The following is a 13934-nucleotide window of genomic DNA, read 5'->3' as shown; positions in this document are numbered from 1 at the left end:
AAAAACCAAAAAAACCAAAAAAAAAAAAAAAAAAAGACTAGTGCACTTTGGGGCTGGAGAGATGGCTCAGAGCACTGACTGCTCTTCCAAAGGTCCAGAGTTCAAATCCCAGCAACCACATGGTGGCTTACAACCATCTGTAATGAGATCTAACGCCCTCTTCTGGTGCATCTGAAGACAGCTACAGCGTACTTACAATAAATAAATAAATTTAAAAAACAGTGCACTTTATGCATGCAAATGCACATGTGGACAGAAGACACTGAAGAACAGCATGGAGTTTTTACCTGGGACTCTCAGAGCAATGTGTAACTTCAGAACGAGCTTGGTCACCTTGGTACCTGAGTGTTACACAAGTTATTTCCAAATGGCTCTGGGCTGGTCTTGGAGGGTGAGGACAATGGAAGGTTCATTCCCTGCAAACTGATCAGGCTCCCCCTTCCATTTATCGAAGTGGCCAGGGCCCAGTGCTGGGCTGGGTGTAGTAGGGCTGGGGGAATCTATTAGGAGTAGCCCACTTCCTTAAAACCCAAAAGTAAAAAAATAATTCCTGGTGCTGAAATGGATGGGAAGCCTGAATCCACCCTTTGATTTCACTTGATTCTTAGCTAGTAGCCCAGGCTGTCCTGGGAGTTGTTACTGTGTAGACCAAGCTAGCTTCAAACTCATAGCAATCTTCCTCCCTTTAGCTTCTATGGTTGGCTGACTCTTCACTGATTTTAGAAGTCACTCAAGGGGTGAAAAGCTTATAAGAGCTAGAGGACCGGGACATCTACCTAGAGATAGTGTCTTCTTCAAAAAAAGAGAAGAAGAACGAGAAAGAGGAGGAGGAGAAACAGAGTAGAGGTGGTGGGTAGGGAAGAAAGGGTAGATCTTGACTTGAAGGAAATTCTTAAAGAATTAATAATAGTAATATATTTAAAAAGTCACTCAGCGATGCAGTAGAGAAATAAGACTCTACTAGCATCACCATGGATAATACGACTGAAATGTGGTCACTATGGTGCAACTATTTATTTACCTTGTTTTCAGGAATCCGAATTTGTCTAGGAATTTCTCTGAAATGTGTCTAGCTCAAGCCAGTTGAAACCAGTGACTCACTGCCTGGTCATGCCAGGTGTTTGATGGGTGACCATTTTCTACAAAGGGTCAAACACTCCACTCCCAAAAGAGCTGCTGTTTTCTGTGTAGGTGGCCAACGGCTTCATTTTCCTTGTCTGTGAACACCTCTCTCCACACAGTAGAGCACTTTATCCATAAGCGCCCACACCCTTTCTATCCTCAAGAAGGCGGGGAGGGGGGGTTTGAGACTTGGGACTTTCCATCTCCTCATATTTGGCAACCCTGTGGACAAACTCTTTTGCCAAACACGGTGACTTCAGACATACGTGATGGTCACTGACACTATTAGGCATTTCTCTAATGTTTTTTGTTTGTTTGTTTGTTTGATCTTTTTAAAGATCACACTTTACAACTAAGACTGGTCTCTTTGCTTTCTTTGCAGGGCTGTGATCTTACTGCCTGCCCACCCTTACCAAACCCTTGATTTGTGGATGAGTGTGGGGAGGGCTTGAAACGAAAGGAATGACCATTGACCCCACCGAGTGACCCCACTGCTTCTCTCCAGCAAGAAACCAGGGCTTCTGCTCTTAAGCAAGAGAGCAAAATTATTTGAGGAACATAAGAAACTGGACCTCTCCGAATGAGGCCTAGCCCAGACAAAAAACCAAACCAAAACCAGCGGCAGGGCTCACAGCTCTGGTAGATTACCAACTTGTTCCTTTCTACTGTTCTCCAGCATCTCTGTGTGCTTTAAGTCCAACATGAGGATCTCACATCTTTCCTACTAAAGAAGAGCAACACTATTCTAGACACTTTTTCTTCACAGACTCCTCAAATCCTCAAACATACCCTGTACGAGGACTATATAATCACTTCACAGAGGAAGAAATCGTGTCTCCAGCAAGAGAGGGAGTCAGGATTGCAATCCGGAACACCTGCTTCAAGGGTTCTCAATGGTTGATGGTAAGTTGACTGCAGCTGCACTCCATCAACAGAAAGCATGTGTAACAGAAGAGTACAACTCTCTCTCTCTCTCCTCTCTCTCTCTCTCTCTCTCTCTCTCTCTCTCTCTCTCNNNNCTCTCTCTCTCTCTCTCTCTCTCTCTCTCTCTCTCTCCATCCCTCCCTCCTTTTTTCCCCCATACTTTTCTGGTAATAAGAAAACACTAGAACAACTGAGCTTGGTGGTACATGCCTTTACAATCCCAGCACTTAGGAAGCAAAGACTGGCTACTCTCTGTGACTTTGAAGCCAATCTGGTCTACATAGAGAGTTCCATGATAGCCAGGGCTAGAGAAATCCTGTTGAAAAGAAAGAATGAACCAAAGAACTGTTTGAACTGTAATATTTTGGACCTTAGAAACCATATATTAGCTGTAGCCTCTGAATGACCCACACTGGAAACAAGGTTTATGAAAACAGGGGTCCTATCAATTGGTCCCATAGACAATCCCTAAGTGGGAGGCAGCAAAGACTATGTTGGTTCTCCTTGCCTCATTGCTAATTAATGCAGTAATTGATAAGAAATATTCAATGTGTTGGCCTTTAGGCAACAACTGATTCACTCTCCTATGAAGAAACAGAGACAGGCGTTAGAGAGATGGCTCTGGTTAAGAGCACTGACTGCTCTTCCAGAGGTCCTGAGTTCAATTCCCAGCTACCACATGGTGACTCACAACCATCTGTAATGGGATCTGATGCCCTCTTCTGGTGTGTCTGAAGACAGCTACAGTGTACTCATAGACATAATACATAAATAAATAAATAAATCTTTAAAAAAGAGAAAAAAGAAAGATAGGAAGAAAGGAAGGAAGAGAGAAAGGGAGACAGAACACTTGGGAGAAGGCAGCAGGGGTCAGAAGTTCAAGGCCAACCTCAGCTATGTAGCAATCTAATGGGCAACCTGGGCTCCATAAGACTGTGTTTCAAAACAAGCAATAAGAGGGGAGAAAGAGTCTTCCCCCTTTCCGTCTGTCTGAGCTACAGGATATAGTCAGAGGGGAGACAGCAGAAGAAACGCCGTCTGCCCCTATGAAACACTGGCATTGCTTGCGAGCTTTCTGCTTGCCCACTGCTGGCCAGGCAGCCGTGAGAACCCCAGAGAAAAGGGTGAAATCCAATGAAGCCCGTCGTAGAAGAAGCACGGGAGGTCATTACACCCAGCCGCCAGGACAGCTCCACCTTCTTAAGTGGCCATGACCAACTGACTTCACATTTTTACCATTACCATCCAGACTCTCTTCAGAATGTCCAGAATGGTTTACGCAATGTCATACAGCCTGACTGAGCTGGAGACTATTTACATGATACAAAATGGCGATTGATAACCTTGAAGGGATTCTAACAGTAACCAGAGTTTAAATAAATAACATGGGTTGGGTGTCCTTGTCTGAGTTACTTTTCTGGCCACAGTAACAGAATACCTGACAGAAAAAAGTCTTCAGGAGGGAGGGTTTACTTTGGTCTGCAGTTTGAGGGTACACAGTCGATGGCGGTGAATGAGGTGGTTCTGTCAGTGGGAGCTCAGTGTCTACTTGCTTATTATCTGGGAAGACCAGGAAGCAGAGAGAACGGAAGCAGAAGCAGGCTTAGGCTATAACACGTAAAGACCTTTACTCAGTAAAAGAAATACCAAGAAAGCTACTTGACAAAGATAATAGGAGATTAGCTCATACAGCTTCTTGGTTGACTCTCACCCTAGAATTCTGGTTATTCAAGAAGTATGAAAGGGTCAGAATTAGAAACTAACACTTGATAGCAATATGAGGTGCTCTTGTAGGAAAACTGAGTTGTTGAATTTAAACATTTACAGTTCTAACACAATCGGCACTTGTCTGTGTAGTTCCTGTTTTAGGATTACTTGTGAACTCTTGTTGTTAGCCCTGTCAAGCAGGAACTAGGTCATTCTCAGGTGGGGTCTGAAGTTTAGAAGCTAGATGACTATCCAAGGAAGGGGGAGATGAGGCCTAAAGTACGTCACTCCTTTCCCAGGATCTGGACAGATGCATCGTGGGCCTTCCACTGTGCAAGAAGTTGGCAGTGAATTGAGATGTCCTTTTCTCATGCACTCACACACATTGCTTTGGTGGGACTGTTAGAGTGAGAACTGGAGCCTGGGTGAAGACTATTGCGGTTTGAGCATTTGTGTGGCTTTCAAAAGCCCTGACTAAAATGGGCACAGAATCCCTGGCTGGCTTAGCTTGGGTCTCCCAGAAGGTGAACCTTACACAAGGAAGGGTTTGAGTGTGGTTGGCCAGCATAGGAGATGATCCCAGAAAGGGAAGGAGAACAACCAATAGGAGGCTCTGTAACAACTGAGGGCAGCTGGAGCTTGGCCTAGCTGGGGATTCTAAGATACTGTGCTGAGGTGCTCTGGGAGTGCTCCTAGCCGCTGCGCCTAGAGGGTAGAGTGGGCATTCATTTCTCAGCCTTCCCCACCGACCTGGAAAACCACTGTAGTGGGATGAGAGATATCTTGGGGTTCTGGCCACTGGATATCACATGGGCAGTGACTGTCAAGAGTCAGGGCAAAGCAACGTACACCACACCTTGTTATATGGCAAGAAAGGGCAGCAAGCAGGTGCTGTGACCAGAACACACATGCAGGTGACCAGCCACCAAGCAGAGACTCCCAACCCAGGGGTCCGGCCTCAGCTATTCCAGTGACACTGCCCGCACTCCCGCCTTTCAGCAGAGAGGTCTCTCTCAGCAGAGTGTGTAGCCGAGGAAAGCAGAGGGCTGTTTGCGGAGGCTGCCTGACTTAGGCATAAAGTACACATGTCCACTCTTTAAACGTGTGACCTTGAGGGAGAATGGCTTTCCCTGGCTCAGTTCTCTCATCTGCTATCAGGCTTCCCCAGCTTCCCAACAGAACTGCTGAGAGGGCTTGGTGAGGTCCCACGCCATGAGTACCCACTGTGCATCGGATACCTACTAAGGATGCTAATAAATTCACGCTTCCCTTGGAATAGGTGATGCTTCTGAAGAGACTCCAGGTCTATGGATTCAGGTCGGGGTGTGTGTGTGTGTGTGTGTGTGTGTTGTTTTGCACTTTAATATTAATTGTGGTTAGATTAAGAACTCTGTGCTTTCCTGGTCACCGCCTTCCCTTGCTCAGGAACTCATCCCTGTTAGCTCCTCCCCTCTGCTAAAAACTGAGGGTCTGAGGCTTTCTAGCTTCCCTGTGCTTCGGTTCTTCTAGAGTTTTATCACAGCCTTATCTTGTTCCCATCTAACAGCGTGGAAAGCAGAGAGAGTTAGATATCGTGGGTGGTCATGTAACCATCCCAGCAGGGGAAGTGAACCCAGCCTTATTTCGGATGAGGGCACAGTGCAGGGGCTAGGGGCATACCCAAGCCTTCCGCTGAGTGTAGGTCAAAGGGTGGGGTCAACCCATCACTAGTGCAGGTTTGGGCAGGGTGACTGGAGAAGCCCAGATTACATCGCTGTGCCTACTCCATTCTGTCTACTCTAGGACTGGACAGGACCTCTCTCTGTGCTTCTGGACCTTCTCACCAGTTCCTCCTGGGTCTGCTCTAGTTTTTCGCAGCTTGGATTCCAATGACGCTTTCCATTCGTCCACCTCTCTCATTGCCTCCCCTGCAGCAGCCTCAGCCCCCAGTGTCATCTGTGGCTGTTGCCAAGACACTGGGAAAGTTAGGTTTTTTCTCCTTGACAGGAACTCTTCTGAAGATCTCACCTACGGGGACGTCCCTGGAACTGACTCAGCCCAGATCTTCCGGGTGACATATATCCAAGCATTAAACAGAAAATCCTTCCTTTGGGTACCGACATAATGATGTGTCTCCTTACTCCTGAATATCATCAATACCTACTGGTGATGGCATCATTGCCAGGTGTGGGACTGTCTCCCCTACAGCTCTGCTGGAGTGTCTTGGAACATATGCTTGGCATAGGCACATCATCCACACGCACTTCGACTCCTCAACCATAATGCTTTATCCCAGCCCAGCCAAGAAGGTATCAATAGACAATGGCAAGTACTGGCACTGTGATTCACTTACATTTTTTTTTTAATTACATGTATGCATGTGTATCTGTGTATGGGTATATGCACATGAGTGCAGGTTCTTCAGAAGGCCAGCAGAGGGCATCAGATCCCTTACAGGAGGTGGTAAACCACCCAAGAAGAGTTCTGAACTTGAGTTCACTAAAGGAGTAGAGCATGCAATTAGTCACTTTGCCGAGCCTCTCACTTTTAAGTTTTGCCCATTTGGTAAGTTTCAGTGAAGGCCACCATGAAAGCATCTGGGCTTGATCCAGGTAGCATCTCACATAAGGAATCTCTAGGGCTGATTTCAGTGCCTTCCAGTAAAAGATCAGAAAAAAACCAAGGCAGGGAAGAAGGGGAAGTGCGCCTGTCCCCTGCTCAGACGCTGAGCTTGTGAAGCTGGGCTTGAGGTCAGTCCTGCAGACCACTGAAGCCTCAGCCTGTGCACCGCCCACTTTGCTGACACGGCCAATTGGAATTATTCTCTTTGTGAGTAGTGTAGTGGGAAAGCAAACTGTAATTCTTCTAGTCAATCAGTGTGGCAACTTAGGGCCCCTGACTCACACCCTTCAGTTCTGGTACAAACTCCTCTTTTCCCTGGGGTTTATTGCCCAAGAGGCAAACCTGTCTAGCCCAGCAAACCGTCTAGCATGGACACGTCTTGCTCTGTAATGTGATCCACACTTTGAACCTCTGAGCAGGGCTTTGGGAATGGCAGAGTTGGAGGTTCCTTGGGTGGAATATCATGGATGGAGTGGTTGACTTATGCTCACAGACCTCTCAGCTATGGGGTGGCGAGCCTTCTTGTGGCTGCTATAGCACAACAGACCAAATTTTAATATTCTAAAGTAAGAATGAAGCTGGACTTGGTGGTACATGCCTGTAATCCCAGCTACTTGGGAGGCTGAGACAAGAGGATCACGAGTCAGGGCCATTCTGGGCTGCAGAGTAAATTCAAGACCAGCCCAGGCAACTTCTTAAGTCCCTGTCTCAAAATAAAAAGAAAAATGAGGGCTTATGCTTGCCTACTGTGTGCCAGACTCTAAATTCAATCCTCTGTACTGAGGCGGGTATAAAATTATTTAGCACTTAAACTAATCTTCAATAATAATATAGGCGGGGCTGGTGAGATGGCTCAGTGGGTAAGAGCACCCGACTGCTCTTCCAAAGGTGCAGAGTTCAAATCCCAGCAACCACATGGTGGCTCACAACCATCCTTAACAAGATCTGACTCCCTCTTCTGGAGTGTCTGAAGACAGCTACAGTGTACTTACATATAATAAACAAATAAATCTTAAAAAAAAAGTTAAAAAAAATAATATAGGCATTTTTTTTTTCAAATTCTAGAAGTGGACATTCTTTCTCCCATTACTGTACTAATTCTTAACTCTAAGACACCTGATCCTTTCAGGTGACAGAGTCACAAGTACTAGATTAATAGTCAGAAGATATAAGATTTTAATCTCAGTTTGGCACTAGTATCCCTCTGGCCACATGACTCAGACTGGCTTTTTAAGAAGCAAATAATTTAAGGTCTTAAATCATATTGTGAATTTACGATAATTACATTAGACATTGAAACTTGAGCCTGACTTAGGCATTTAAAATAGCACCGAATCTGCAGGACCTGAGAGGCAGAAACAGAGGCTGAGGTGAAAGCCACAAGTTTGAAGCCAGCCTGGTCTACACAGTGAGTTCTAGCCTGGTCTACCTAGTGAGCTTCAGACTGTACATAATGAGTTCCAGCCTGGTCTACATTACAAATTCCAAGCCAATGGAGACTCCCCCCCCCCCCGTAAAGAGCCAAAACATAAATGGAACCCCTATATGAAACAAAACAAACACATTAAAAACAAAACAAAACACAATGGCTTCACTCAAAACAACAAACAACAACCCCAAATGATACAAAACCAAACCAAAAACCTTTGCCAGATCTGAACCAAAGTAGCAGTGGTTGCTTAACTTGGAAAAATGACATGTGACCTCCCCCTTTTTAGAGGTGGGGTTTCTCACTAGGTTGCCCAGATCAGCATCTGACCTGGGGCTAAAAGTAATCCTCCTGCTTCAGCCTCCTATAGCTGGGACTGTAGGCGAGTGTCCCTGCACCAGGCTCTCAATGTTCCCTTTTTACTGGGTCTTCATTTTGTGCCTTTCAAACACATTTCAGCACCATCTCTCCGGGGAAACCAACCACCACCAACAAAGATCAAAAACCAAAACCCCTCTTGAATACACAAATCGATGTGCTCTGTGACAAATGTGGGAATTGAGTTTAAGGATGCTTCTTCAAAGAATTGAAATACTCTTTGAAAAAAAGCATGTTTTAGTTTATAGCAATTAAAGAAAACATGATGTTGTCTCATTTTTCACTGCTAATTGTTAGGAATGTGGAGAGTTGGATGTTTTGTCAGAATTAGTCATCTGTGGTGAACATTTTCTATGAAATAGAAACTCTGAGGGCTACTGACATTTTCAAAGTTAGACAAATTTTGCTTTTCTTGAAATGAAACTTAAAGACAGGAAGAGTCCCCAAGGCTGATATCAAGTCAAAAGGGAAAAAACCACTCTACTAAAATTAAAGCGTCCAATATTGCTGTAAGTTTGGCAAATAGATTAAAAAAACAAACAAACAAGATTATATGGATTCTCTCTCTCATTGGCTGTCAGAGACCAAAGCAAGAATACCAACAAGGAATGACTGTTGCAGTAAACATATTGTCACACTCATCCACTGTGGTCCTTCATACCATGGGATCCCAGTTAGTTTAACTCCCTCTGCCAGTTAAGAACTGACTGCAGAGCTTTGGGTAAAGCCTTGAAGTGTGTCCTGTTCTTGTTAAAACACTGGCTTGTTCTTCCCTCTGGGAAGAACAAGTTCTGGTGGGAGGTGGGAGACCCAAGTGACAGCTGTCCAGAAGGAAGCCCATTGGTGGGCTTGGAATGAAGGGAGAGAGGGTCACACCCTCATTAATGTCATTGTTCAACAGACTCACCAAGCTGATGCCAGGTAATTATATATATTCAAGACCCTCTAAAGGGCAGGGCTTTGGGACAGTCTCAGTAGAATGAAAACTCCCCATTTTAGGACATGGCCACGGACAGTGGCAGCTTTTTATTTTGACATTGACTCACTCACTGAAACAAAACAAAACAATACTTGACACTTGAGTAGAAAGCACTCGAATGGAGAGCGGTCAGCACTTGAACAAAGCGAGAAAGGCTGAGACGACCTCTCCTCCCACCCACCCCAACTCCTAAAGAACCATCCTGGAAAGTCGGTATCAACACCGTCTGCACACAACAAGGAGATCCTTGTGCACAGAATTCATGAGGTCACTTCACCTGTGAATGACAGCTCTGATTCTCCAGGGATTAACCCATGAAATGCCTCCTCCCACTTCCTTGGCTTCGGAGTGAATGTTCTGTAAGTCTGGGATTAAGTTAGAATTCCTGTCTCCTATATTTGGTCCCCCAGAAGTTATGTGAAAGGAAGACAGGAAGAAATTCTTTTAAAGTAGAGAAAACCAGATGACATTCCTGAAAAGCTTTCCCCGGACTCAGACACCTGTTCAGAACAAATCTGAGACTTGAGATTCTGCAGATAGCTCACGATGAAGACTCCTGAATTCCTTCCAGGAAGTGAGATAGTGAGATGTGGGAACAAGCACACACACACACACACACACACACACACACACACTCACGCACCAGAGCACCAGAGATCAGAAGACCTAGGCTGCATACCACTCCCCTACAGGTCCAGGCCCATACACAGCTCTACACAAACTGTTCTTTCGGAACTTGCAAACGATGAAAAATATATGTAGAAATATACCAATATTGGACGGAGAGTCTCAAAAGTGTTATTGTATCAACAAGGCCACAGGAAGCCACCCAGCCCTTCAACATAGGGAAATGTCGGGTTAACTCAAAGTTCTCATCAGAGTCCTAATTTAGTCACTTCCACATAGAAGGGGACTGACTGGCTTTCTAATAACCAGGATCACTTCTTCCCCCTTGGTGTGGTTCTCAGGCTGACCTCTGCAACACTAGCCTTCTCCTTACTTTCAAAAGTCTGGTGCTCTTCAATGTCCTTTCAAAACACTATGGTTTTCATTCATGAAGCAACAGGAAAAACCTGCCTGCCTTCAGGCAAATGTTAAGAAAATACAAAACATCCCAAAGCAGGCTGGGTACGGCAGCCCATCTCTGCAGTTCCAGCTAGTCCTGAAACTAGCTAAGCAGGGTGGCTGGGCTCTAGACTGTGCAGCCAGGCTAAGCAATACAGCTAGACTTCTGACTTAAAACAAAACCGAACAACCAAACAACCAACAAATAAACAGCAAAACCAACAGAAAAGCACAACAACGTTTGATATGTTTTAGCCACAGCATAGGGCCAGCAAACAGTCACAACTCCTCCAACGTTAGGACAAACACGTGCAGTAGGGCTGGCACAGCAGGGGCTGGGGGAGCTGAGGCTGAAGAACTGGTGGTTCGAGGCTGGTCTGGGCCACTAAGTACAGAGCTTCATACCAGTTCAAGCTCTGAACTTGCCGGCTACTAGATGGTGCGGGCTGGCATACAATCTGCCTTCCTCCATCCCTCAAGAGATAGAAAGCCTTTTAACTAAGGTGTGTATGGAAAGGGAGGAGAGCGCTGTTCAAGCTTCTCGTTCATATGGGAGGCTCTACAGAAGTGGGCTTCCTTCCTTACTAGGGGGTCCCTGTGACCATGATGTTGGAGGGGGTCTTCAGGAGAGAGAAGACTCTGGGGCTGCAGGGGACAGAGGGAACTTGTGTGGACACTCTGCATTCTGCTGAAGTCTCCCGAAATGCTTTCCATTCTTAGGCGTAGCACAAAGACACATTCCTTTCAGCCACTTTCTCCGGAGCACCCGAGCTCCTTTAGCCACGCCCAAACAGAACCCTGGGCTAGGTCAGAATCCCACAAGAAAACAAACAGGGCTTTGAGTCTTTTGTGACTAAATCAAAGAGCTGCTCAAATTCAAAGTGTGTGTGTGTGTGTGTGTGTGTGNGAGAGAGAGAGAGAGAGAGAGAGAGAGAGAGAGAGAGAGAGAGAGAGAAACACATGCTCTACCACACACTGTTTACTACTTTTGACAAACACACCCAATCAGAAAGAAGAAATCTGGGTTGAGCTAAACCATGGAAATGTTTGTAAACTCTTGGCTGTGGCTGCCCACTGAATGAAGTCTCTGAAATTAACCTTTTAAGAGTCAAGGCCTGAAATTAAAACAAAACAACACCACCATCAACAGCAGCAGCAGCAACAACAACAACAAAAACCCTGGCTACTCCCGCCCTGGAAAAAAAAAAAGACTGCTTGCCAAATTCAAAATTTGCCTTGGCAAGTTGCTTACCAAAGTAACAATTCAGCCCTTCTGTGAGGTTACAAAGAAAGCATTTCCCCTTGCCTCTGGAGAGAATGCCTTTCATGTGATCTCCAAATTATGTCACTTAAAGGTACACCAAATAAACTTCTCTTTCCTATTTCTTGTTTCTTCCTACACTGTCTACTAATTCAGACTCTGTAGGGTGAAAGGCAACAGGGAGGTTCCACTTGAGGCTGGACAGGGACAGGGTCCCGAGGGTTGGTCTGTGTTCTTTCTGAGCTGGGGGCTTGGACACAGGTGTGTTCCCCCCACCTCACCCCTAGTCTTTATACTCCTAGCATATGCTACAAAACAAAAGCGCCCACAGCCTCTGGAAAGGCAGTGAAAATACTGTCAATAAGCATGCAGGTTACAGAGGGACGCACAGCCAGAAAATGCTCAACAGATGTGTCACACGCATAGAGCAAGCGCAGGCAGCAACTGGGACCTTCCAAAGCGGGACAAATCCCACCCCTGGGTAGAATCCTTCTGCAGTTCTAAACATCTGAAGCTCGGTGTGCAGCATCTGCTTTAAAAGGGAGATCTTTCCACTCAATTCAGATGGGAGAGTGTGTCATTTGGAACTCCAGAGTAAACTTCATCCCAGACAACTAACAGGACACTCCCGCTGACAAGGGTTACAGCACATCTTATGCTTGAAGTGGGCAGAAGAACACTTACCAATTTGGTCTTCTGGGATCAGTGACTCAATAGGGGGGTCCAGTTCAGAGCTCTGAGACAAATAGTTTTTGACTTGGGTCATAAACTGCCGGATGGTTTGCAGCATATCGGTGCTGGACACATGGCACTCCTTGTTCTCCTTCAGGAAGCTCACGTAGTCCTGCACCAAGCACCCAAAATAGGTGCATTTGTCCCGGGACAGCTCCGCGATCCTGCGGACCATCCGCTTTTCAGGGGTCATGAAGGAGCTGAACACCCCGCTCATCTTTCGCAACTGGGACTTGACAAGCTTGGGCAGCACAAAAGAGCTGTTCCTCTTCTTTTTGGACTTGATGGGGGGTGCCATGGTCTCCTGGTCACTCTCCCCTTCGTAGTCCTCCAGGCTGCTGGTGGTGTCGGCCTCATACCCATACAGAGGCATGCTCCGGTCGAACTCCAGTGAGTCGGAGGAGGAAGTGGAAAGGCTCATGTCGCTCAGCCTCTGCCTAGCTCCATGGCACGGTGGTGGCTGTGATTCAGAGCCGGGCGGCGGCGCCCTTGTGCAATCCCCGGGGGCGTCCCTAGGCGGGGCTCCACCTGCGTGCCCAGCTGTGCCCATCTCTAGCTCCAGCTCCAGCTCGGGCTCCTGCTCCGAGCTCCGGCTGGGCCGGCAGGCAGTCAAGGTCTTGGCGCTGCTTTCCGCTTCCAAAAAAGAAGCCTGCTTCTTCAGCCGGGGTGGAGGGATGGGAGTTGGTTTTGTTCCAAGCAGAGCTACGTTCCCATGTTTGCTATGGTTGACTGTTTCTGGCATGCTCGTCTGGGGTTCAGTCCTGGATAGCCCAGGGCTTGTGTGCAGACTATTAATAGCGGGTGGCGGGGGCCTGGGTGGGGGGGACCGAGGTCTCTCGGTGCCATTCGCGTTGGGAGTCCTTGTGCTCGACCGCTTTGGGCCTGTGCTGAGGTCCTGGCTGTGCACTTTCAAGAAAAGAGGATTAATAAAACACAAGGCTCCGTTGGTCTGGCTGCACTCCAGCTCTGAAGGCGTCCTGGTTTTTATAGAATGCACTCCATTTATAAGGCAGAGCTGACGCAAGGAGGCAGGGCAGATGCCGGCTGAAGGAAGAGGCCTATGGGGAGGTGGGGAGTTTGGGGGTTTGTTGTCTGCCGAGGAGCTCCAAAAATCTGTAAGTCATTATCAGCAAAGACAAGAATGTAAATATAGTGCACTTGGGACATTCCTACACACACACACACACACACACACACACACACACACACACACACTGTGGGGCAACAGAGGCTTAACTTGGGGTCTGCTTTTTTCCTTTGATCCTCCTCCCCTCCCCCCTTTCCCTTACTGGAAAGGGCAGGAAGGCAGCTATGGGTTCACAGGGCGACTCCAGGGGCCTCTCACCTTCAAAGCCTTTGAGAAAGGTTGGCCGAGCCAACAGGCAGCTCCAGCCCAGCCCTTCACACAGGTAAGAAGGACAAAGAAAACTGGAATGAGTCCAGGATAAGCTCGTAAAGGACACAGAACTACTGAGCCTGCTTTTCAAAATCCCACTCAGCCTAGAGAGCAATGCCACCTTTTCCAATCTACTCCCGGGTGCCCTCCAAGGAGGCGGCGGCCAGCCAAGGAATCCATCTGGCCTCCAAGTTCCCCTTTATGAGGTAGGACCAGCAGCTGGGCCCTGGGGGATATTACACAATCTACTTGTGGGTTTACAGATTCAGCACTAAAATCCAACAAAGAGGAAAACGGCATTCAATGGTCCCATCCCTACAGCGGGTAGGATGGGAATACA

At 46.9% G+C, this 13934-nt stretch overlaps 1 protein-coding gene across 1 annotated transcript in view; it reads right to left on the bottom strand.

The window, feature by feature from the left end:
* Rin2 (Ras and Rab interactor 2) overlaps nucleotides 1-13934 on the bottom strand; it is a 102648-nt gene that overhangs the window by 15070 nt on the left and 73644 nt on the right. Inside the window, exon 8 of the mRNA XM_021192786.2 lies at nucleotides 12151-13311. Coding sequence (XP_021048445.1) covers nucleotides 12151-13311 — 1161 coding nt within the window. The remainder of the gene's footprint in view (nucleotides 1-12150; nucleotides 13312-13934) is intronic.

This window comes from Mus pahari, chromosome 3 (genome assembly GCF_900095145.1).
Source record: "Mus pahari chromosome 3, PAHARI_EIJ_v1.1, whole genome shotgun sequence".
Lineage (NCBI taxonomy): Eukaryota > Metazoa > Chordata > Mammalia > Rodentia > Muridae > Mus > Mus pahari.
This window is presented reverse-complemented; position numbering and strand designations above follow the sequence as displayed.